This window comes from Corvus cornix, chromosome 5 (genome assembly GCF_000738735.6).
Source record: "Corvus cornix cornix isolate S_Up_H32 chromosome 5, ASM73873v5, whole genome shotgun sequence".
NCBI classification, from domain to species: Eukaryota; Metazoa; Chordata; class Aves; order Passeriformes; family Corvidae; genus Corvus; species Corvus cornix.
In genome coordinates, this window is record NC_046335.1 from 53750306 (window position 1) to 53773259 (window position 22954).

At 41.5% G+C, this 22954-nt stretch overlaps 1 protein-coding gene and 2 long non-coding RNA genes across 6 annotated transcripts in view; 1 reads left to right on the top strand and 2 right to left on the bottom strand.

Annotated features, from left to right (window-relative positions):
- Positions 1-9623, bottom strand: part of USP47 (ubiquitin specific peptidase 47) — a 51679-nt gene extending 42056 nt beyond the window's left edge. For both annotated transcript variants that reach the window (XM_039551857.1, XM_039551856.1), the window contains exon 1: positions 9422-9623. In XM_039551857.1, the coding sequence (XP_039407791.1) occupies positions 9422-9460 (39 nt within the window). In that variant the 5' untranslated portion in view covers positions 9461-9623. The remainder of the gene's footprint in view (positions 1-9421) is intronic.
- LOC120410006 lies at positions 4167-8909 on the bottom strand. The gene is made up of 3 exons (XR_005601905.1): positions 8613-8909; positions 6728-6912; positions 4167-4945 (listed from the first exon to the last, which is right to left on the bottom strand). It is a non-coding gene; the product is annotated as an uncharacterized LOC120410006 (long non-coding RNA).
- A 149-nt stretch (positions 9624-9772) lies between the features above and the next one.
- The window catches only part of LOC104692972, a 52679-nt gene continuing 39497 nt past the window's right edge, over positions 9773-22954 (top strand). For all 3 annotated transcript variants that reach the window (XR_002046798.3, XR_002046799.3, XR_005601966.1), the window contains exon 1: positions 9773-22711. This is a non-coding gene — a long non-coding RNA (uncharacterized LOC104692972). The remainder of the gene's footprint in view (positions 22712-22954) is intronic.

The following is a 22954-nucleotide window of genomic DNA, read 5'->3' on the forward strand; positions in this document are numbered from 1 at the left end:
AAGGTCAGAGATCTTTCCAATAGACAGCAAATAAGGGGAGAACAGCCAGTGAGCACCGGGATACCATTTCCACCTGTTCCCACCATTTCCCCTCTTTTTACCCTGTGATTTTTAACCATGGACTCAGAGAGTCCTTACAACCCACGACCCCCTCCTACCCTCACCAGAGCTACTCATGCTCCATGTTTTTTTAAAGCCCAACAAAGCCCTTTTTAGAGGCAAACTTCCCTGGTACAGCCAGGTGAGCAGGGTCACTCCCCAGGAAGTAAACACAGGGTGATTACAGGGTGATTCAGAATGAGGGAAGCATTGAGCAGGTGGTCTCAGACTAACATATGGCTTTATTTTAGAGGAAAGAAGCAACTTCTTTTTAAAATACAGTTTACTAAACGAATCCTGTCAGAGCACTTAGGTGTTACTCAACACAGGTGCTTTGCTGCAGCCTAGTCTGAGTTAATTGACAGAACAGTGCACTTAGAATCCTGTTACAAATGCCTGAACCAAAACACACTTACAAAGATGTATTTTATAGCACACTTGTAGCAAACTGAATACACTTTTTTTAAACACAGATCCCAGGAGGTCTTAAACAGAGTAATTTTCAGCTGTTAACTTGATATATCTTGTGTTGGAATGTTTCCTGAAGCAAAAAAAATTCTTAACAACCTTTAGACACAATCATTTAATTTTAAATCTGACTGACTTTAAAGTATTGGGTTTTTGAGTACCTCAATAACACACTTTATCCCCACCCTTCAAATTCTTCATTATACCTGGGGAGACTTCAGGCAAAATCCAACAACGTTTTAAAGCCAGTGAAACTAGAGTTCTTCTGTCCCTTTACCAGTAAGGAAGAAAATTGCTTCATAACAAGCATAAAATATCATCAAAATTCAGGAATAGATATCCTGACTCTGACCATTTTCCTAATTATTGAACCTTTGCCCCCTCCCTGGTTTGTTGGGGGGTTTTCAGGAGAGTTAACAGGACCAGCAGAGGAGTAGTAGGAGTATTTTAAATGCATGTATTATATATAGTAGTGCTTACCTCACTAAATACCAACACCACCTGGACATAACTGCAACTTTCTGTGGTATCCTAAGAGACTGAAATGAGACCCTCCATCCTTAGGTAGGGTATGAGTCTGTAAATGGCAGTGCTGCTCACAGGACAAGAGGAGTAACTCCCCCTTCTATTCTGAAAGGCCTAGAAGAGCAAAAAGTGTCACTGCTGTGGCAATGCCACTGCTTCCACCCTCATGCCACTCTCCCTGTGCTTGACAGCCGCTATAGGTACAGGATAACTGCTGCAGATCCCAAAAGGCAGGTGGGCCATACTGACACCCATGGCCCTGCCCAAGTGAACCCTACAAATGCTTTCCTACAGGGGATAACCCGATTCAGAGAGGAGATACAAAATCAGTCCTGCAGCAGAGCCCCTGTGATCTTGTTCTCTTCAGAAAATGGGGTGTATGTTTTACTCTCTTCTCTGCCTCGTGTAGATTATTCTTATTTTCAAAGGCACCTTCTCAGAAATGCTTCCTTAGTAACAAAATTTAGTTAAAAAGAATCCAAAGTGCCACCTCACTGAACCAGCTGCATGCCAGCTGTCAACTGTCACTCCTAGAAAATGCACAGGGACAAATTATTTTTATAATACATAGACACTTCAAAGTCTAATACTTCTAACTTTCTAAATGTCTCCAAAAATAACCCTATGCCTCAGAAATAAAGAGTGTGTTATGAGGCTAGCGTTTACTTTTGAGAGTTTGTTCCTACTGTTGTGTATTACTGGGTCATTTGTAAAAAACACAAAAGAATAGGAAAGGCAAAAAAAGCTGGGGTGGGGCCAGAAATAAGTTCAAGCCTGGAAGTTGTTCCAAAGACTATAAAAAAAGATATAGTGTGAGGGGATACATGTCTGGGGAGAGCTGAACTAGAGACCAAAATATCCACTTTTCAGTTTTACAGAAGGTATTTTTCTTATTTTAAGAGACTTTAAATATGCCTTACTAAGGACATCCTGAAGAACCAGTCTTCTTACACTTATCTCCTCATGGCCTTTTAAATATGGTAAATTAAGGTGATTCAAGATTAATTACTTCCCTTAAAAAAAGTCAAACAAAGCAGCCATCAATAACAAAAGAGTGCAAATATTTCCTGGTCATGCCTGCAGATCACACAAGAACTCTAACGAAGTTTCCTTAAGGGGTAACAAAGACTAGTTTAAAAATCTGTAGTTTTCTCTTAACCACTGGACATCTTGAGTATTTCACTCTCTTAAAGGTTATAATTTCAGCTGATCCTATTTCCTTTCCTCCTCTGACCCAAAGTTGTTGAGCTTGCAAAAGGTTTTTGAGAATTAAATGTCAATGAAGCTCTCTACATTTGCAAACTGTCTGCCAGACTCTCTACACTCATTACACTATAACCTTCACATTCAGATCTGAAACAGCCTCATCTTTATACAGCTTTCCCTGCTTGTAATTTGTCTCTACCTTCCTAATCAGCATGCTCCTTGTTTTTCCTTCAAAAAAAAAAAAACCCAAAAAAGCTGAAAAAGGGGGATATGAGAACACCACGAGACACTTACTACACTTTCATACGTTAATCAATACTTGCAACATTTGTTTCCTATGGAGAATCACAGGAGTAGTGGATGGACCTGCCCTCCATTTCTTCAAGTACGAATTTTAGGGTAACATTTTCCTATGCTGCTCCTATTCTAAAGGACTTTCTGCTGGATTCAATTACAAATACAACATTAGCATAAAAACAAATTAAGAGTCTGAGCAAAACCAGTACTCAGAAGAGTCTTCTCTTCATGGACAATTCTGAAATGAAGGTTTGCTTCCCTACGAAATCGCCAACAGACATGTATGCTAAAAAATTAAAGTCCTGTACAGTTTAGACATTAAAACATGACCACAGGCATAGTTTTTAGTTCTTTAACAACTTTCAAATTTTAAGCTGTCCAGCTGCTGCTGGGGAAGGAAAAACAGAAGCTGAATAGTGAGGCATGTTAGCAGGGATTCTTTGTGCAGCTCTCTAGCAATTCTGCACAGGATGAAGGGTACAGTTCAGAATGGAAGCACCTGGGCAGAAACTCTGCCTGCTGCCACTGCCACAAAGGGGAGAACATGGAACTCTGGAGCAATGTCTCCACGGAAGGAAAAAAGGATGACAATGTGTATGTGAGAAAGGATCTAGACAATTTTTCCATATATGAACTGATGAAAGCATTTTATTTAGAAACACCAGGTAATACTTAAGAGTTTCTGTATCTGCTATTTTTTCTTTTCCTTCACTGTTACTGGTCTCAACCCAATACCTACACAAATCAGTGAGCATGGCTGCCTTCCATTCCTTTAGCTCCTGTAGTATGCTGCCAAACTTCTTCAGAAAATGCTATTTACACATTCAGACATTATTTACTTGAAAACTTTCACACTATATCAAATATATTTCTCATACAGCTTCAAAACTAGAGCATTCACCAATCCTCAGGAATTCAAGCACACTTGCTCATGTTACTGAGGCAGCTTTCATCACATGTGCTTATTGAGAAGCTACACCTGAACTGCAGCAGGATAACCAGCTCTAAGCTATTCACAGAAATGCCAATCTAAAAATAATCTGTTGCCATTTTTCAGAAGCACCTAAAGCATCCTTGTGATCACAATCTCAACAATTATATTGAATCAAGTGATCTGTACCAATTTCACCCCTTAGTATTTTTAGAACATGCACAACATCCTTTTTAGAAATTATTTCATCTGCCAATGCTGTGCAAGAGCGTTTGCTCACTGCAAGCTGACTACATGCCAAACATTGCAAAAACCAAAGAAAATAAAAAACCTGGCATTTCATAGTGCCTGAAACTGTGGTCAAGTTCATTGTTATTTTATCAGAACTTCACAAAAAAATTCTGTGACTTACTAGTATTCACAATTATCAGTTCTTCAGTAACTAGTGGCATTCTTTTGAGAATATTTCATTCAAGAGAAGAAATTGAAACAAAAACAAAAAACAAAATGCTAAATAGGCAGCTCACCCGAAGGTACACCACATTAAATCTCAAAGGGCAAACTGTAAAATAGCAGCTTTAAGTGTTCACAAAGGAATGAAAAACTTCTTCAAACTGAATAAAAAGGCTGAATATGTACATGTAACTCAATCTCTCCATTTTCTTCAGACATAACTTTCACCCTTATTTTCTTACATAAAACCTAACATATTTTCAAACACAACAAAAAGAGTGAAGCTGTGACTGGATATATGAACATTTGTACAGCATATAGTGTATTACAGTACCAACTGTAATGCACAGGAGGGGAAAGGTTTAAAATAATACCCCACCCCACTCCCATTTAATTCTGACAAGACTAAAACATGTAATTCAAAGGTAATACAAATTCAAGGTACTTGTTTATTTCAGTAAATCACCACAAGTTTTAATGTTATATTGATATCAATACATTCTATCAGCAAAAGGAGGCTGCACAATAGTAATTTTCATCAGTATTTGTGTTTGGACAACTAACATTTTAAAACTATGATGCAAGGCTGCATTGATTATAACCACAATCAGTTTTAAAAAGAACAGAAAATAATATTTGTGGGCTTTATTTCATAATGGCAACAAACAAAGCACTGAAAACTTTTTTGTTGTATACTGATACTCTGAGCTCAAAAGAGTGCAGAATGTAACACTGACAAATCTCTGTATTTAAAAAGTATTCTCTGCCTCCTGGTAACTGCTTCACAGTTTACGAAAAAGTTCATTACTGGTCTGAGAAAAGAGTGTGCAGCTGCACAAAAAAAATTAATCAAGGATTATAATTTTACTACTGATGCTTTTGATTCCGAAATTTTAATCACCAGTGACGCACAAAACAGTAGAGAAAATGGCATTTCTTGTTTGTGGTGATGTTCAAGATGTATTACTGCAGGAAAAAAAACCAGTATTTCGTTATTTGGGTGTCAGATTATTCTACTGAGTAGTAACTTCAGCAAGCAGCATTTACAGCCTGAGGCTCCAGTACCAAGTACTGCCCATCAGGCAGCTGGTACCTCTCAGGCAAAAACATTTCATCAGATGATCTGGAGGTGCTGATAGTTCCTTACCCTGATCATCTTTCTACGCTGCAGATTAAATACCCAGATGATAGCAAGGGAAAGTAAATGGTGACTGGAAAACCCAATGGCTGGGAAAATGCAGGGAAAGCTCTTGAATTCTACTCCTAAGCCTTATTCACCAAACTCAGTAACCACGTGAACATCATTCAGAAAGTGTCTGTCTGCAAGGAACAAATTACTTGGTGGAATTTCATGTGGATTTTCTGTTTGTTTCCTAAATTTGATTTCCAAAATACTCTCTGTCAATGAATTAGTCAGTTTCTCTAGTTGTCACAATCATACCTTTATGTTTTCTAATGGAGCACATGAGAAGGAAAGCAGGAAAAACTGATAAATTATGCAAGCTGTAACCACTTGCAGAATCTTTTAATACATGGGAAGGAAAAAACAAGGATGTCATCAGCATAGAAAAGAACAGCATCCCTTTACTTAACAGAATTGCAAAATATCTTAATCAGATTCCCGCTCTTCTAATGAGGAAGTCAGAATGATATCCATCAAGAGACACATTTGATTTGTTCAGTGCAGAAGATTAAGATGGATTCATTAGTGTAGGGATGAAAAGACTCACATTAGTGAGCTGAGAGGGAACTCACACCGCCTTGCTTGATTTAATAGCAGCAAGTACAAAGTACATATGTGTGTGTATATATATATATTCTGACAGGTGTACTTTGGATAGTTCATGCTGAAACATGTTGAAAAAGGATCTGCACAGTATTTACTTGATCAGTAGCACAAACACTTCAAAAATCTCAGAGCAGAACATACTTCTCATATTCTGACCAATACTCACTAAGTTCTGATACATCTTGATTTTCAAGATAAGTCTTTGTAAAGTTCACTTATATTAAACACTTATAAACTTATAAACACACACCAGCATCTCCCTCATCAACTGTGTTGAAAAGAATATTTCATTATTTTCTGTTTGAGGTAGATTTTCCCAAAATAAGTTTCAAGTCAACTTTTCCTGTAAGAAAAACTGAAAGTCATAAAAAGGTTTTCCCTTCTGATAGCATAATTTTCTTCTAATTTCCATAATTATCTTGCTCATACTATTCACCCTCCCTTCCCAGGGTTACTGCTTTACTAGACTAATGAGATAAAAATCTACACTTACTAATACAGCAATTTTTAAAGAATATGCTCAAATTTTGCTATCAGGGTGCAGCAATGAGCTGTATTTTACTCAATGCCTTCTGTTTAATGGCTATAAAAGAAAACTAAATTGAATCTTTTCATCTTTTAGATGAAGAAAGCAAAGTAATTGAGGATTGGAAGGAAAAGATACAGGGACCAGTTCACACTGAACCCCAGATCCAGTGAACAGGGTCTCTCACTGCCCCCCCCCCCCCCCTAAGGAATTATTGGTTACACTCTTACAGGAACAGTTGGGAAAGCATTAGGCAGCAGTAGGGATGCAAGAATGAACTTAGTAAATGCCTGAATAGCCCAGGCAAAAATCTTTATGCAAAACAAAATCCCGACACCGGTTTATTAGAAACTGCTTTAATACATCTCTTCCAAAGGAAAAAGAACTTTATCCCGAAGTTATGAGCAAGAGAAAATAACAAGGCACTGATTACCTGGACTTCAGAAATGCAGCTGAAGCTATGGAATGAACAAAAGAAAACTTTTCACAAGAGACTAATAAAAGATATTTGAAGTGCAGCAGCGAAACTTTGTATCCACTTTGTATCCATGAAAACATGATCTTACTCCTTCCAAAAAAATCCAAGCAATTTAACTTCGGAAACAGCAATCTGAGCTCCTGTTAGCATATACAAAAATATGGAGACAAACACAAACTGAAGACTCATAATCAACTTAATACCCATCTTTCCACTCCAGCACACACAGGCTGGTAGTGTTATAGACACCTCCTACCACTTATCTACCAAGGCATCATGTAGACAAGAACCAAAATCCTTTTCCCATCCACTCCTTTGGATGATTAGTCATTCCCTAAACCAGCCTAAAGCAAACAACGTTACATTTCTTCTTGCTCTTTTACACTGGAATGCCAAGGAAAATCTGGTTGCGCAGTCATCTCAGCAGATACTGGTTCACAGCCCAGGTTAAATCTCTGGAGCAGCACTAGACAGTGAGCTGTACAAGTGATACCACCCAGCCCACCGGGAAGGGCCAAAACCCATGAACTGTGATCCTTTATCCATCCCTAAAGGGCAGAGCTGAAACTCCAAACGATCTGCTTTGCCTCCAACTGCTGTTAGGGGCATAATAGGAATATTTAGGAGCAGGCTGTTGAGAACTCAGAGACCTGGAGAATTCTGTTTACCCATAACTCAGTGCTCTCTGCAATGGGACTATTAATGAATCTCAAAAGGACTTAATGGGAATGCTGCAGTGTAACATTCATTAAAACTCCCTATCACTAAAATAAAAATGACGATATACTGAAAAACACTGGAAAAGTTGAAGATAAACTTCTGTTATAACACACGCATATATACATATATAGATATAACCAGATGGGCTTAACACAAATAGTTCATCTGTTTTCTTTCTCTCTTTGATTTCACTAATATTCTGTTCAGTTTCATTTACTTTAAAAATGCATAGAGACACAATAAAGAACCTGAAAAAACTTGCTGAGAAAAAGCAACTCCTGCTAGCATTATCAATGTACAAAGTTTATAGATTTCACACTGTTTGTTTAAGATACCCATATCTATAATCACATATATTCATCTTCCTCTGCCCATACTTCCCCCCCCCCTACAGATGAAAGTGCAGTCAAAATCCTTGTCCAATGAGTCAGTTAAAAATACACATCTGAATCATAAGTATATTCTGAATACAACTCTAAAGCCAAGGGGGATACTATTAATACATATAACTAAAATCACGGCCTTGGCTAGCTGCTTTTATTAACCACAGCTACTGCCACAATGTTTCTCCTGCCACTCTCCCTTATCTATATATTTCTTTGGTTTTAAAATGAAATATTTAAGTGTATCGGCTACTCTATCTTCCGTCTCTGATTTTATATTTTTGAAGATTTTGGTTCACAGCTGATATTTAAGCATACTAGCTACTACACTCCATCTCTTTTTAAAGTTTCTGGAGATTTCAGTTTCCTGTAAAAAGATGAGATGTAGTCCTTTAAACCTTAGTATTTTAAGAAAGGAAAGAAAAGGTAAAGTTACCGTTGTCCTACATATATCCTGTGCTTATACGTACAACTGCCTGCACAAAAAATTGTTTCTAATATTCAGTGTTGTTATTTGCTTTCAAGATCTACTCAAGAATACCATTTAAGGATCAGCATCTCATTTCGCTAAGCTCCACAAAAATGAAGCCCTTGTCTGACAAAGCTTCCCGTAAGAATACGCAAACAGAACAGGTAAACGTAACAAACACTGACGTTTGACGAAAAACAACGGGAAGGGTTTGAGTAATTTATCAGAACAAAACTATCAGAAAAGTTGGCAAAATATGCAAGTGTACCTGCTCAGGAAACAAAGTTTCTGCTGATACTACTCTACCAGTAGCTGTTCCCAAACATTTCATGCCATCACTCGAACTCCTTCCCCTGTACGGTATCGCTCCAAGTTGACACGTGTCATTCGCCTATCGCTGCAGGACAGAGGCTTCGCCTTCCTCCTTCACTCGGGCACTTATCTCTAGCCTATGGCCAAAACCAAGCCTTCCCCCTTCTCACTACAGCAGGGGAGAGATGAGGGGCTCAGAATGAAGGAAACAACCCGCTGCTCAACCCGTTCCCTCCGGCACCCACCGCGAGCACTGCCGCCCGTTCTGCGGCGCTCCGGGAGGCGCGGAGCCGCCCCGCACCCGGCCCCGGCCGCTGCCCCTCGGCCGAGACCCGCCTGGCCGCCGGGGCCGGCTGCCTAATCTGCCCCTCGCCCGCAGTCCCCGCTGGCCAGCGGGAGCGGCCGCGCTGCCTCCAGCCCCGTGACACCAGAGCGGCCCGGCCCGGCCCCGCCGCCGCGCAGGCCGGCTCCCCGCATGCCGCGGCACGGACAGGTGCAGCCTTCGGGCAGCCCGGGGCCCTGCGCAGCCCGGGCTCGGCCCCGGCCTCCTCCTCCTCCCCCGGCCAGCCCCTTCCCCCGCGCACCATCATCACCCCCAGCCCCGCACAAAGACGGGCCCCCGCCCGCCGGGCCGCGCAGGGAGGGAGCGGAGCAGAGCCGAGCCAGGCCAGGCCGGGCCTCCTCCTCCACCCCCTCCTCGGTCGGCGCCGGCGTCCCGGGCCTCCCGCCCGCCGCGGGGGCCGCCGCCTCCGCCTCCCGCCTCACCTCTTTGGGGACGAGCTGGTTCTCCTCGCTGGGCACCATGGCCGGTGGCGCGGCGCGGAGCCCGCAGCAGGCTGAACCGAGAGCCGTCGTCAGCAGCAGCGGGAGGCGGGGGGACGCCCGCGGCTCATCCTCCCCCTTCTTCTTTTCCTCCTCCTCCTCCTTCTCCTCCTCTTCTTCTTCGTCCTCCTCCTCTTCCTCCTCTTCCACCTCCTCCGCTCCCGCGGGCAGCGCCGCGGCCCCGCCCCGCCGCCAATCCATGGCAAAATGGCCGCCGGCGCGGTTCTCGCGAGAGCCGCCCCACCCCGGGCCCGCCGCGGCCCGCCGCTCTCATCGCTGTCGGCGCGGCCGCGGCGCGTCCTGGAGCCCGACCCGGGCCCGGTGCCGCTGCCCGGCCCGGCCGAGCCGCGCGGTGTTGACCGAGCACGAGGGGCGGTGTCGGAGGCGCAGCGCGGAACCTCAGCCCGCGGCAGGGCCAGAGCCGCCCCGCGCACGGAGCCGCCCGTGGCGCTGGGCCGCCGCCGCTCCCCGCTCACGTTATCCTGCCCCGGGGAACAGCGTGGGGCGCCCGGGCCTGCGGCGGGCGCGGGGGAGCAGGGAGTGAATAAATGGAACGGGCTGCCCCGGGAGGCGGTGGAGCCACCGTCTGCGGAGGCGTTTAGGGAAAGACTGGACGTGCCGCGCTGGTGTTCGGTCATGGGGTGGAGTGGATGATCTCAGGGGTGTTTTCTAAGCTAATTGAGGCCGTGGGAGTGGAGCGGCAGGAGGCGAGCGGGCGGGCAGGGAGCGCGCCCGGGTCAGCGCCGCAGGTGCGGCTCGGAGCTCGGTAGGAGCGGCCGCGGCTGTTGGGCAGCGCGGCCCCGGAGCCGGCCCGGCCGTGGGCGTGCTCGGAGCGGCGCTTCGGAGCGCCGGGCCCGCCACACGGGCTCCGTCCCCTCGCACCGCTCCCCGGGAGGCCCTTCCGGAGGCCCGGGCTGCAGGGACACGGGAGGCTATTTCGTGTGTTTCACTCGCTCTTTTGCGTTGTTGGTGCCAGGCTGGAGCGGGTGCGTAAGCACAGCCTGGTCTCGCTGCCATGTGAGCCCTTTTGGGTGCCCAGAAGTTGTTCCTTGAAGTCATGCGATGAAGTTTAGGGTGTGCTCGCTGTAAATCCGAGGTTAATAGTTCATTTTCAAGCGGAGTGCAAGGCTATTTCTGTGGCATTGCTTAATTGTTGATTTTTGCCCACAACAAGCTAAAATATATCTAGTTTTTGTGCCTCACTAAAAGCCAAATCACTAGAATGACTAAAATGCACATTAGAAGAAAAGTAGTTAATATCTACTTCACTGCAAAATGGTTTGTAAGTGAAAAACATTCTACTCGGCTAATGAACGACGCTGTATGGTAGCTGTAGGTTCCTGCACAACTATTTTTGTTACTATTTTAGTGTCCTCTTGTGGAAAAATGAAGTACTGAGGATAGGTTTTGGCTTTGTGTCCATGAAGTTTTGTGTTTGGGGATAATTTTTGAAACCCATTGTACTAGAGGCTATTGAAGATTTGATAAAATTGAATGATCTCTTCTCCCTTTTCACGTTTAAAGTATGTAACTTCTCAGGTTCTTATCTGCTTTCTCAGAGATAAGTGGAAGCTTTTGCAATCAGGATATGTTATTAGTGTTTCTATTAGTATAGTGTATTAATGCTTTAAAAAAATGCTTCAAAATGGTCATTTCTGTAAACAACATCAGTGGTTTATTTTCATCCTTCAAATATGCTATGGTAAATGCTGTTTCTGGCTTGGGTTTTTTGTTGTGGTTTGTTTATTTTTGAGGGTTTAAAAAAAATTTTTACTCATTGAATTAAGCACAGAAATCCTCTCACTGAAAAACTTGAAGCAGTTTTTAAGTATATTTCTAACCTGTTTTCCATTATATAACCTACTGGGTTCAAGTTTTTTATCTTGCAAAGGTCAGAGGGTTCTTTGGGACAGGAGCTCTTGCCCTGGATGTTTAAAATATGTTGCACCTGAAAGCCCCTCATCTTAGACCTTTGAGCTTTAATATGATAAAACCAAGTATGGAGACAGGAACCTGAGAGTCCCTTGCTGTTAACTTTATGTTAAGCATGGGGTTGTGTAGAGCTACCCCTCTACCAGAGGGAAAAAAAACCCCCTAAAATAGTGGGCTTTTTAATAGGAAAGGCAGTATGAAATTAATGAACTTGTGGCTTTCTGAAAAGAGGTGTTTTACTAATGCTTATCGTCTGTGTTTTGCATTAAAAGGTTTGGGATTTAGTTGGGGTTTTTTTTTTTTGAGGGGGACTTCTGTAAGCATCTAGGTGTGAGAAAAGGTATAATTGCAGAAGAAGTGAAAAATGATGTCAACATTTGTAGATATTTGGAGGACCACAGCTGCCTGGTGATCTCCAGTTGTCCAGTGGTGTCCAAAGATGCATGAGATTAGCGAGCAAGTGCTTGAGTTGAAGAGCCAGAACAGAGCCAAGCTTCCAATATAGGGGATCCAACCATCAAAGCATGTCGGTATGTGACTGACTGGTCTGCTGTAACTTCCCCTCTCCCCCACACTTTGGGGACACACCCCACATAACCTCTCAGACTTGGAGGTTTCTTCCTCTCTGTTGAAAGGAATCCAGAATTCGCAGATAAGAAGCTTTCAGAGATGTTACTTTGGAAAGTTCTTTTGGCTCTCTAAAATGTTATGTTCTTACAGGTTATTTTTTGCTGCCATTTGTGCTTAACAAGGGAAAAAGTTACAGAACTCAATGACTTTATTTGAAATATATTGTTCTGTTAGAATAAGGAGGTAGCTACCACAAATATGTACCTACTAGATAAGAATCAGGAGTTTGTTTTTTAAAGAAATACTTCGTTAGATCCTCCTGCCAACCTTTAAAACTGTGCAAACATCCAGTGTAGCATGTGTGCATGAAACATCTTTAATGGAGTAATAATCTCTAGTTAATAATTAAATCTTCAGGAGCTTTTGTAATCTGTGGATGCTACAGTATTTAATCTCTTTATGTGAGCCTTCTTAAAGAGGAATATTCAGTATTCGACTTTGATAAAGGGAATCCTGGCCTTATTTAAAGGCTGATTTAACATAGCACAGGTGTAACTTGTTATTAGTGTGAAGGAGAAAAATTCATATCTCAGACTACAATTGATGGTGGATTTGCAGGTACAGGTAAATTTGTTAGGCTGTTAATTGTCAAACCTGCTCAGAGTTTCCACCTGAAGAAGAGCCACCAGAGCTGCAGTGTGTCAGTTTTCAGTCAGTACAGTGCTTGTCACACTGATGTATGCTTTGGGTTAATGGAAGTATTGTTATGCAATGACAGTGTGCTGAAGTAAATAGCAGATCTCTATTTTAAAGGATGATGCACTTGTAAATTAGTCTGTAGAAATGGGTTACCTCTTTAAAGGTTGTGCTCTAATCATTCCTCCTTCTCTGTAAGAAGTCACTGAATCTTGTCCCAAGATTTGACAAATAATTTTACAAGTTTTGAAAAAAGTTCTAAGAATGAAATGGAGTGCTGCCATCTAGCTCTTTCATATAAACTGATGTCTTTCCCAAAGTAGTATTATCCTACCTGTTTGAAATGCAAGGCCTATGGAAAGAGGATTGTGTAGACTAATGCCATTGATTTGGGATGTCTTCTCTGAAACTTTTGATTTTTCAAATAGGCTGTTGGTGGGAGATCCATGCTAGTTTTTTTCTGTATTGTCCTGTTAAAAACACCCAACCAAACAAAACCACAAAAAAATCCCCTCCCACCAACCAACTAAAAAAAAACCCAAAAAATCCCCAAAACCAAACCCTCAAAAACCCCTAAACATGAAGTTTGCAGTCCTTGGCAAGAAGTTGCTGACAGATCATGAAAATATCCCAGGCATTCTGTGTTTGCCAGCAGGGGCAATGTAGCCAGTGCTGATGCAGTGTTCATTCAGAGCTCGTCAGCACTTTAAGACACAGCTCAAGGCCTCTTCCCTTTTCAGTCTTTGGCAATTCCACATCTGCTGATTGAAGGAGATGTGTGAAAGTTCAGGATATCACAGTCCAGCAGTTCATTGCACTGCTGGTTACTTTGCTGTTTGAGCCTCAAGTAACTTTTCCCCAATGGCACAGCAAGTTTTGAAGCCTTTCTCTGAAAATCTACCTGCACCATCCAGACTTTCAACAAGGAAAGTTAAAAAAAAAATCTGTAAATTCAGCCGTTATATGGATGGAGGGAAGAAGAGGGGAGAACTAAAAGGAAGAACAAATAGATTTAGTAAAAGTAAAAAGGAGAAAATTACAGAATTCTTCATCTTTAAATGTCCCTTTTCTAGATAATATCTTTGATCTTAGCTCCTTAAGTATGAAACAAATCAATAAAAGGCTAAAGAGCAAATTAAGATCTTTAAAAAAAGAACGCTGATTGTTTTGAAGTCTTCTACACCTGTTAAGAGGCTTTTATATTTTATTATTTTAGACTGTTTCTTGAATGTGTTAAGCACTGGAATCAAGATACTAATTTAAAAATAAGAAATTTTAAAATTATTTTCTATTATATGTATTTTAAAACCCCCATATAGACTTTCTTCTCTAAAGAAGTGTATTTCAAAGCAGAGTTTTAGAAAGTAAAAAAATTAATTTCAAAGAGTTGCGAATGGTGTGGAAAATTGAAACATTAAATGGGAGGTACAGTATAGAAAACATATTCTTTTGTTTTAGAGGGGCCAATGTAGCAGGTCTTGTGGTTGTAACAGCTAGGTAAGCAGCCCTCTGAAGATAAACTAAATGAGATTAAGGAAAAAATTACTTAGGTTTAGTGCAAAGCATTGTGTTCTGCAGTTAAGCAGTGTTTTCTGCCATAATCTTTATGAACAGGCAAGTGCTTTTCTCTCCTCTGATATGGTGTTTCATGACAAGATCTTTTTAATCAAAACCAGTAGGGGATTATTTTAATTAATTATAAATCAGCAGCCAAGATTCATTAACATTTTTGTTAAAGATTATCTTATTACTCTAGTTTCAAGATACCGAGTGTTCAGATACTAGCTTAGGAAGTTAGTTTTCTTTTCCATGAGAGCATTAATCTTACGTATAAATTCCCAAAAGAGTTTGGAGCTCAAATTACAGTTTTAAAGAGAAGTAGAAATACTGCAGAGAGTTTTGCCGGACCATGGATTCCTTTATTAACACTGAATTCTTTTACCAGCTTGACTTACAATTTTCAGCTTTGTGTGCTTGCAACTACGGAGCAGTTTCTGGCATTAGCAGCCTAAACAAAACACAGTTCCAGGGTGTTTGACCTCTTGATGCACTTGTCAAAACCTTCCTGGTGTCGCTGCGAGTAACACGTGTGGTAGCAGGCCAACTTCCACTTTGTGTGGTGAGAGTTGGAAAGAGATGTGGGCTGGTATCCTGTAGAGTTTGTGAGTTCCAAGCAAATCTCACATGGAGTTTGCTGGCTTGGTCATGTGGCCAGGCTGTCACTGATGGATCTAAAATGTATGCAGCAGCTTGGAAATCTGCTGTCCTTTTAAATGTGCAACTGGTGGAGTGTGTGCATCCTTTCTGGCGTGTGGGCTCCCATGTTAACCAACCCTCTAAGGCTGGAAGGTGGCAGGGGTGCAAGGAATCTCTTTGCAAAGCAACACAGGAAAGGCTTGCCTGTGGGAAAGCAAGAAGGAAGCAGAGTTGCCTTGAATGCATACCATGACAGTCATTAAGTCACCAACATGGTTCAGTTACTTTAGAGTTTCAAAAGAGCTCGCAGTGACATAGCCCGTGTATTTAAAAACACTGAATTAACACTTCCTGCATGTGAGGAATTGCTGTTGCATAGTCAGCCTGGGAGCACAAAGGCAGCAGTAAACAAGTCTGTAATGTGCGAGAGTAGCCAGCATTCAGTATGCCCTCAGTATTCAGGAGCTCTCAGATGGACAGTCAAGGTATTTATAGCTGCCCTTGGGTCCTGGGGAGTTTAATAGTTCAGGTTTGCATTAGGGGTTCCCAGTGACCCTTCAGGTTACACCTGGTGACGTTTAATATTCTGAGTGAGTGCTAATTATGCTGCTTGCAGCTCTTTGGGCAAGCAGGAAGTGGTTTCCCATCCTCAGCATGCCCTAACACATAGAGAACATTCCATCCTCCCAGATTTAACTTCCTAGGTGGCCTTCCCCTGGATTAAGTATGTTTTCTTCACCTTTTCTTTGTAAGGTGTCATGATAATCAGTGTAAAGAGGTAGGTCGCAGCTGCCTGGGCTCCACCCCATCCCCTCACTGAGAGGAGGGAAGAAAAGGCATCTTTTGAATGTCTCAAGTCTCATGGCATGGAGTACCAGGGCAGTAGCTGCAGCAGGATCTGTGATGTGATCTGCCTTTGGCCTCTGCAGTGCCCAGCCGTGGAAACCTGCCAGCCTCTTCACTGGGCAAGGCTAGAAAGCAGGAGGGGGCTGGCACCATCTCCTCATTTCTGCTTGAATGGTGCTTACTCTCGGTGCTTGACACCACTCTCTGCTTTGCTCTGTGCTCTCAGATAATTTTCTTCCACTGGTGATGGGAGAAACTTTGTATTTTGAGGAGTACTGGGCTGGACCTGGTTATTTTATAGCTGGTTCAGGATCGCTGAGGGGAGGGGAGTTGCTCTTCATCTGCCGTCATTCCTCGTGCCAGGGCTCAGAGCAGGCTGTGCTGAGACCTTTCTAAAGCAGCTTTTAGGCAGTCTGTGCAGAGCTGGTGGGAGGCTTGGTCTAAAACCAGCTGCTGGCTCCATGATTCTCCGAGCTCAACCTTGTCCTTGTTTTGCAATGTGCTGTGTCCTGAACATCTGCAGCCTCCTGGGGCTTTAAGGGCTACTCTGCTGTGGGGGTTGCTGAGCTCTTTCTTGCATTAATTAATGTAGCTTTACTTTTGGCAGCAGCAAAGGGAGCTGCCAGAGGTCTTACATAGCATTTAAAATGTCAGCTGCCAGTCTAGAGCAGCTGCCAGCACTGGAGCTCTGGCAGGGGGAATGTTGTCACAGGACATGTCAGTGTGGACACAGCGCCAGTCAGTCAGGGCAGGGACTTGTGTACAGAGTATCCTGACGTTGGTAAAATGCCCTTTGAAATCTCAGCAAGCTGGCACCTGTGTTGCTTGGGTCATATATAAGGAAATGCTGCTGGCTCCTGGCTGTTGTGGTTTGTATTCAGACCCGACTGTAAGTAGTTGTCAGAGTGTGGGGGATACACTGATAAAGTAATCCTGTGGTGTTGGGAGTCTCTCTTCTGAGTGAAAGAGTAGAGCAAAGCACTGGTGGCAAGAGTGTTGAGAGAATGTAGTTTTTAAAAGCAATAATTTTGGTCACATGTGTCTCAATTTTAATTCTTTTTAATGGACTTTTTCTTTTAAGTGTTTGGAATTTATCTGTTGATTGAACTGAATTAACATGGGATAAAAAATAAAAAAAAATTGTAACTACTGTCCTTGCTTGTCATCATTGCCTTTGTGAATAAATGTGTCTGGAGAGCATTTGTTTCTTCAGCATTTGGATTAGAGGGCTTGGCTGCAGACATTTGTGCTAATTTGAATCTTCTATTTGCTGTTAGTATGGGAAGTAGATTTCTTTTAATACTGTTACTTCTTTGCAATGAATTGTACCAGCTGTTTTAAGTTAAATGCATGCCCATTTACGTCTCACCTGTGATGTAAACCAGGCTTGTTCATTGGGCCTGTTAGATGTAAGCACATCTACCAGAGATGTCCAGATAGGTAGAGACAAATTCCAGATCATTTGGACTGAATCCAAATCCTTTCCTGAGGCTTAACTCTTCAGCAGAGCATTCTTTTGTATACAGTTGTTAAAGTAAGAGGGCTCTTTGGGGTGTTTGGGGTTGGCTGGTTACTAATGTGGGGTGCATCCATGGAATGCAGGAGTGCATGAATTAGAAGGATCTCAATGCCAGGCTCAGAGATATAATCATAGGCTGGGTACTGTAGGATTTACCACAGTGTTTTACATATGGCATTAATCTCTGCCCTTCCTTGTGCTGGAAATGTGTACCTTTGCATAGATGCTGGGTTTGTGTTCCTTATGGGAACAAAAGATTTATATTAAGCAGCCCAGACCAATTTTAAATTCTTACAGGCACATAGAGTTGTGCTTTTGATACCACCAGCAATGGAAATAATTACAGGAAACCAAATTCCAGAGTTGCTGATGGCAATGTGCTCTACTAGGATAAGAGCCACCCATAAACTTGTTGATGTTCTAGGTTTGTTTCTACCTACAAGAAAACTTGCATATACAATTAAGCTCCCGTCCTGCTCTGTATCCCAGATCCGGGCTGTATGGCAGATTTCTCTTTTTTAAATCTAGGAGGGTTTCTCAAATGGAGAAAATGCAAGCCTCAGATCATCAGAGGCTTATTGTCCATACTGCCTAAGAAGTTATAAACAAAGATGATCAAAGCAGTTGTATTTGACTTTTAGGGTTTTTGTCTGTTCTGACCTCTGAATTCTAGGAAAACTGAAAGTATGATGATAACAGACTTTTCTAACTGCAAATTTTCTGCTGTTATCCTGACCATTCCTCAGTCTGTTCTTCCTTATTTTATGCTATTCCCTCAGCCTCTTCCTTCAGAGACAGGCTGAAACTGTAGTTTGTCTTTTGTTAATCTGCTTTTTGTATTCCCATACTCTTTATTTTCATGTATTTGAATTTACCCAGGATGGCGCTAATGTAGTATACATGTTTCAGGCATGAAGAGGTTAATGAAGCTTTAACTGACTGCCTCATAATAACATCCATGTTCTTGGCAGCCTTGGGATGGTAGTTCTTGCCTGCAGCCACATACAAGGAGTTTTATCCTCTTTGATTGCCACATTTCTATACAGCCAAAGTAGATTTAACCAGTTCTTTAGGGGAGTCCTTTTGTATGTTCCTTGGCTGTAGCAGCACTTTTATAATGCCTCTTGAAAACTGAAAGGGCAGCTTTTAGTAAACAAGTAATGAAACCAAGAATTCCTATGTTGGAATGAATAAAAATAATGTTCATGCAAAGGTGTTTTGAAGATGCCTTTGTGATTTAATTTTTGGAAATAAATTCGTGGCATAAGAAACAATTCTCAAAGCCTCACTGCCAGTCTGATTCTGGTCCTTTGGCTGCTTAAACCATGGCACTACCTCAGGATGAAGTGACTAGCTGATTTTTTTTCTTTTTAATTGAGGAAGGGGAAAAACTGAAAGCACTAAGAAATAAAGTGAACATGCAATTTTTTAAAAGCTCCAATGAAAGTGATTATTTATGGAGATTTCAGAGTAGTTGCTAGTGCTGCACTGGCTATTTAAAATCCATCATGTGACTGAGAATGGTACCACTCAGTGCACTTGGACTGCATAATGCCTTTTTTCTGGGCAGTGTTGTGCTGTAAAACAGTAGTTGGGTGAGGTGTTGTTTCAAGCACAGAGTTAGTTTGGTGCTAATAAGCAGTGTGAAGAAATGTGGTTAAAACCATCATACCTGGGGGACATTCACAGGCAGAACTAAAGAGGTAGATATGAAGTACAAACCCAAGGCACTTTCTTCTGCAGTACTCACCTCATCTGTCTGAAGTCTTGAGGTGTGAAAAGTTTGATTTTGAATGCATGGTTATGTTTGGTCCGGTTGTTCTCTTGACCATTTGCTTCAGTACATCCGAGCAGTCTGTATTTTATTGTTTAGATACATGAGGTGTTCAGTGTATCTGAGTGTTGCTGCAACTTTGAACTTGGAAGTACCTGAGGTTTAGGATTTAGAACTCTCCACTTACATTTCATTAGCAATTTTGCATTTTCTTACATTTCTAAAAGGGAAGTGCCTTTACTTACTTGCATTTACTTATTTGCATTTACTTCTACTTAGCAAACATCTAAGTCTACACTGTCACAGATGAAATAGTTGAGCTTAGTTTTGAATCAAGTATGCAAATCCTGAGATAATTAGAGTATTGTTGAGTGCTGCTACTTTGAACCCAGAGATGGAAATTTGTGGTTTTCAAAACCCAGGCAGTGTCTTCTACTGTAAACTGGATGTATCTGTACATTAGAAGAAGTAAGATACAAGAATCCTTTTGTGAAATGTTAACTGCAGCTTGATGTTCTTTCTTCTTCGAATTTATAACATGCCTCAATTTAACTTAAAAAACCCAGTAACTTAAAGTTTTCTTGAGAGTACAATTAGACCTTCCTCTATCACTGTGCTAAGAGGGTTGATGTGAACAGATTCACATCTCTTAGGGTCTGCAGAGAGACTACTTTTATAGTATGCTCTAGCAGCATATTAGCAATGTTTCTTTGTGCTCAGTGATCATATAGTCAGAAAGCACGTGAAAAGAATATGGAAATTTCAAGTGTGGGAAGTGTGGGAACAGCATGACATAGATGCATGTGAACATTAGTCTTTACCATGCATGATGCAATTTGTGACACTTCAAATTTTGCAAATTACTGTATATACTAAATTTTTTTCACCATAATTTCAAGACTCCTCTCTTCTCCTAAGCTCTCCCAGTTAAACCTGGAAGAAGGAACTAAACTTGCTTAAGTTATGTAAATTTGAAGGTTAGCATGATGATAAAGAACTTCTCAGAAAAGGACATGGCAAGGTGAAAGATCCAAAAGGTTTGGAAAATAATGAGAGACAAAGTGAGAAAAAGAGAAAATGAAATGTAATCTCTACAAATAAAAGAAAATCTGTGTGCATGGGAAAATGCATGGATAACCATGATTCTGCTCATAGAAGGAATAAAGACCTTTAAAAGAACAAGCATGACACTGTCTGGCTGCTTTTTTTTTTTGTTTCTGCACCCAAAGACATTCTGGGAAGAACCAAAACATTTCCCCAGGTGCTTTTATAGGACTGAAGGCAAAAGCAATAAAGCTACTTCCTGGTACTGCAGTACAGTGATAATTGAGAAAGTTTGATTTAAAAAATCTTTTATAAAAACACAAAAAAATTAATATTAAATGAACCAATCCATCTCTGCCTTCTTTCTTTCCCACAACAGTCTTGTTGCTGAGAAAACTGAGCCGAATGCATGGAATCACAGAGGCAGCTCTAGGTGTGAGCCACCTTGCAGCCAGGAGCTTTGTGGCTCTGCTGGGAGCTGTTCTGGCAGCAGAACTAGAGCGAGGTTTGAGGAGAACAGGAAATTGCATAAGGACAGCTCTGTTGGTTGTTTACTGGGAGCCAGTGCCACTGGAATAAACAGCTGTGCAGCAGTACAGTGTCCCTTTTGTCATCCAGCCTGACAGGACTGGGAATGGAAACTTGGAGCTCGGGCCTTGAATTCAGCGAGGGAAGCCTATGGGATAAGGGAGCTTGTCATAGACCGTGGAAACTGGGTAATATGTGGTAGTTTTGATCAGACACCAGAGCTTTTTAAATCCAGAAGTTGTTTTTGCCAGTATTGCTCAGGAAACAAACTTTAACAGACACACGTAGAAGTTGAAGCCTTTGCCCCCTGTCCTTACCTCTCCCTTCCCCTATGATGTAGAGGTATTTTACATTTTTCTTAAAGATTCTTTGAACAGAGAAAGCTGTGGTGAAGAGTCAGGTTTCTCACTGCAGCATGACAGTGAGATGGGGAAGAGAAATTCCTAGCAAGAGAGTGAGCAATGCAAACAGAGACCATTCACAGCTCTTCAGCCTCAGCCACCTCTTCATTAAGCAGGGGAGTATCTGCAGACTGACTCAGTGACCAGACCTCAGTTTGCCTTGCAGCATTAGAAGAAGTGATGATAATGAGTGCTTTCCTCACTCAAAGCTACTGGTGACATTTTCACGTATTTTCTAAGCATATGTAAATACTTGGATCAACTAAACATCTTCCTGCCAGTGTACTATTTTCACAGGAAGGGGAAAATCGTGATTTTACCAAGTCACAAGTACTTAATGAGGTAAACCATGATCAGATACTGCTTCATTAATCTTGTTTCTTTACAGTCAAAAGTGATTCAGATAGTGAGTTTTCCACAACACCAGACATGAATCCAGTGCCAGAAAACAGGGTGGAAAAAAAACCAAACCCACCAGGAATTTAGTAAGACTAAAACATCTTTGTTGTTCCACTGCTGAGCAAACCAAAATGAATGTATTTACATGGATTCACTGGCAATTGTTAAGGCTGATTTATTTCAGTATAGTAGAATGTAGTGAGCACATTTTAAAGAAGTGTGCCCTTATATTGAAATTATTACACCTCTAGCAGAGATAAAGAATGCTTGATTTATCTTACTGAGGTCTGTATTCTCCCTAAGCCTCGTGTGCAGTAACATCCAGAGACCTCTGTGCTCAATTGTACAACATCAGCCAGTTAAGATGTCTTATAAGAATATACTTTTTTCTAATTTCTGAGCTGGGAATAGTTTAATTAGGTTCTAGCTGCATAACTCAAGCTCAACAACCATGTTTCAATGTTAATGTTAGGTTCTGTAATTGGAAAGAAAGGTCAGTCAGCTAAATAGGGAAGGATTTTGTCAGCATTACAGAAAAACCTTTGTGCTGTTCTTTCCTGATACTGTAGGAATTGTCCTTGGTACCATGACATGTGTTCATCTTGGGCATCTTTGAAGTACTACAATAACTTACTGTAGGTTATATTTAGACTGTTTTAAAAATGTATTTATTTTTAAGGAACACCTAGCAAATCTTTTAGTGCAGTTGGTTGTGTTGGGAAAGGAGAAGAAGAGAGGCAGAAGGTTGAACTGAATGTTGGATTTGGGTCTATTAAATTGAAAGGAGTTTAGAGTATCTCAAAGAAATGCTGTGTGTTCTGGCTATTAAAAAAAATAACACTAGTCCAAAAATAACATAAGTGTTATGAAAATATTTTACTTGTCTTTTTAATCTTTTATAGCAAATTCGTTTCTTTTTCATCAAAAGAATTCCTACTAGGTTTTGATTTAAATAATGCAGTTACTTAAATGAAATTCTTTAGTGCTACTTGTATATTTTCTAGAAAGCCCTATATTAATTTAAAATTCAGTATTTCATTTGTATGCAGGGAACATGATCCTTCTCCTTCATCTAGCAGTCTGCACCACCCATATATTCTTTTTTAAACCTTCAGATGTAACCTTCTTAAATATTTAAGGCATAGCTCCAACAGAAGTGGTAGGCTGCTCTTCTCTTAACTTTGCCGTCTCTTTTCTAGGTCTTAGTGAAACACTCAGAGTGCTTTGCTTCCCGCTGAAGAACTGGTTATTCAGATATTCTAGAAAACACAAGTGCCTTATTGACTTCTAGTGCTGTTGAAAGTGCAAGTGAATATTCAAGAAATAAGGTATTGAATGCACTTTGTGTGAAATGCATTTGTGTGAAATGCAGTGGTTTCATATTCCTGTTTCTATAGATCTGTCAGATCCAACGTGCTGGGAAAGGGAGAGCGTGTGCTTTCCAATGGGGAGAATAGATGGGATGGCAGCATGGGGTTCCAGAGGAAGGATTGATGGGGAGTGCAGTTCCACAGCTCTGGTTTTGTGGGCTCAGTCAGATTTGTGTGCCTGTTCGACTCACAGCACTGAGG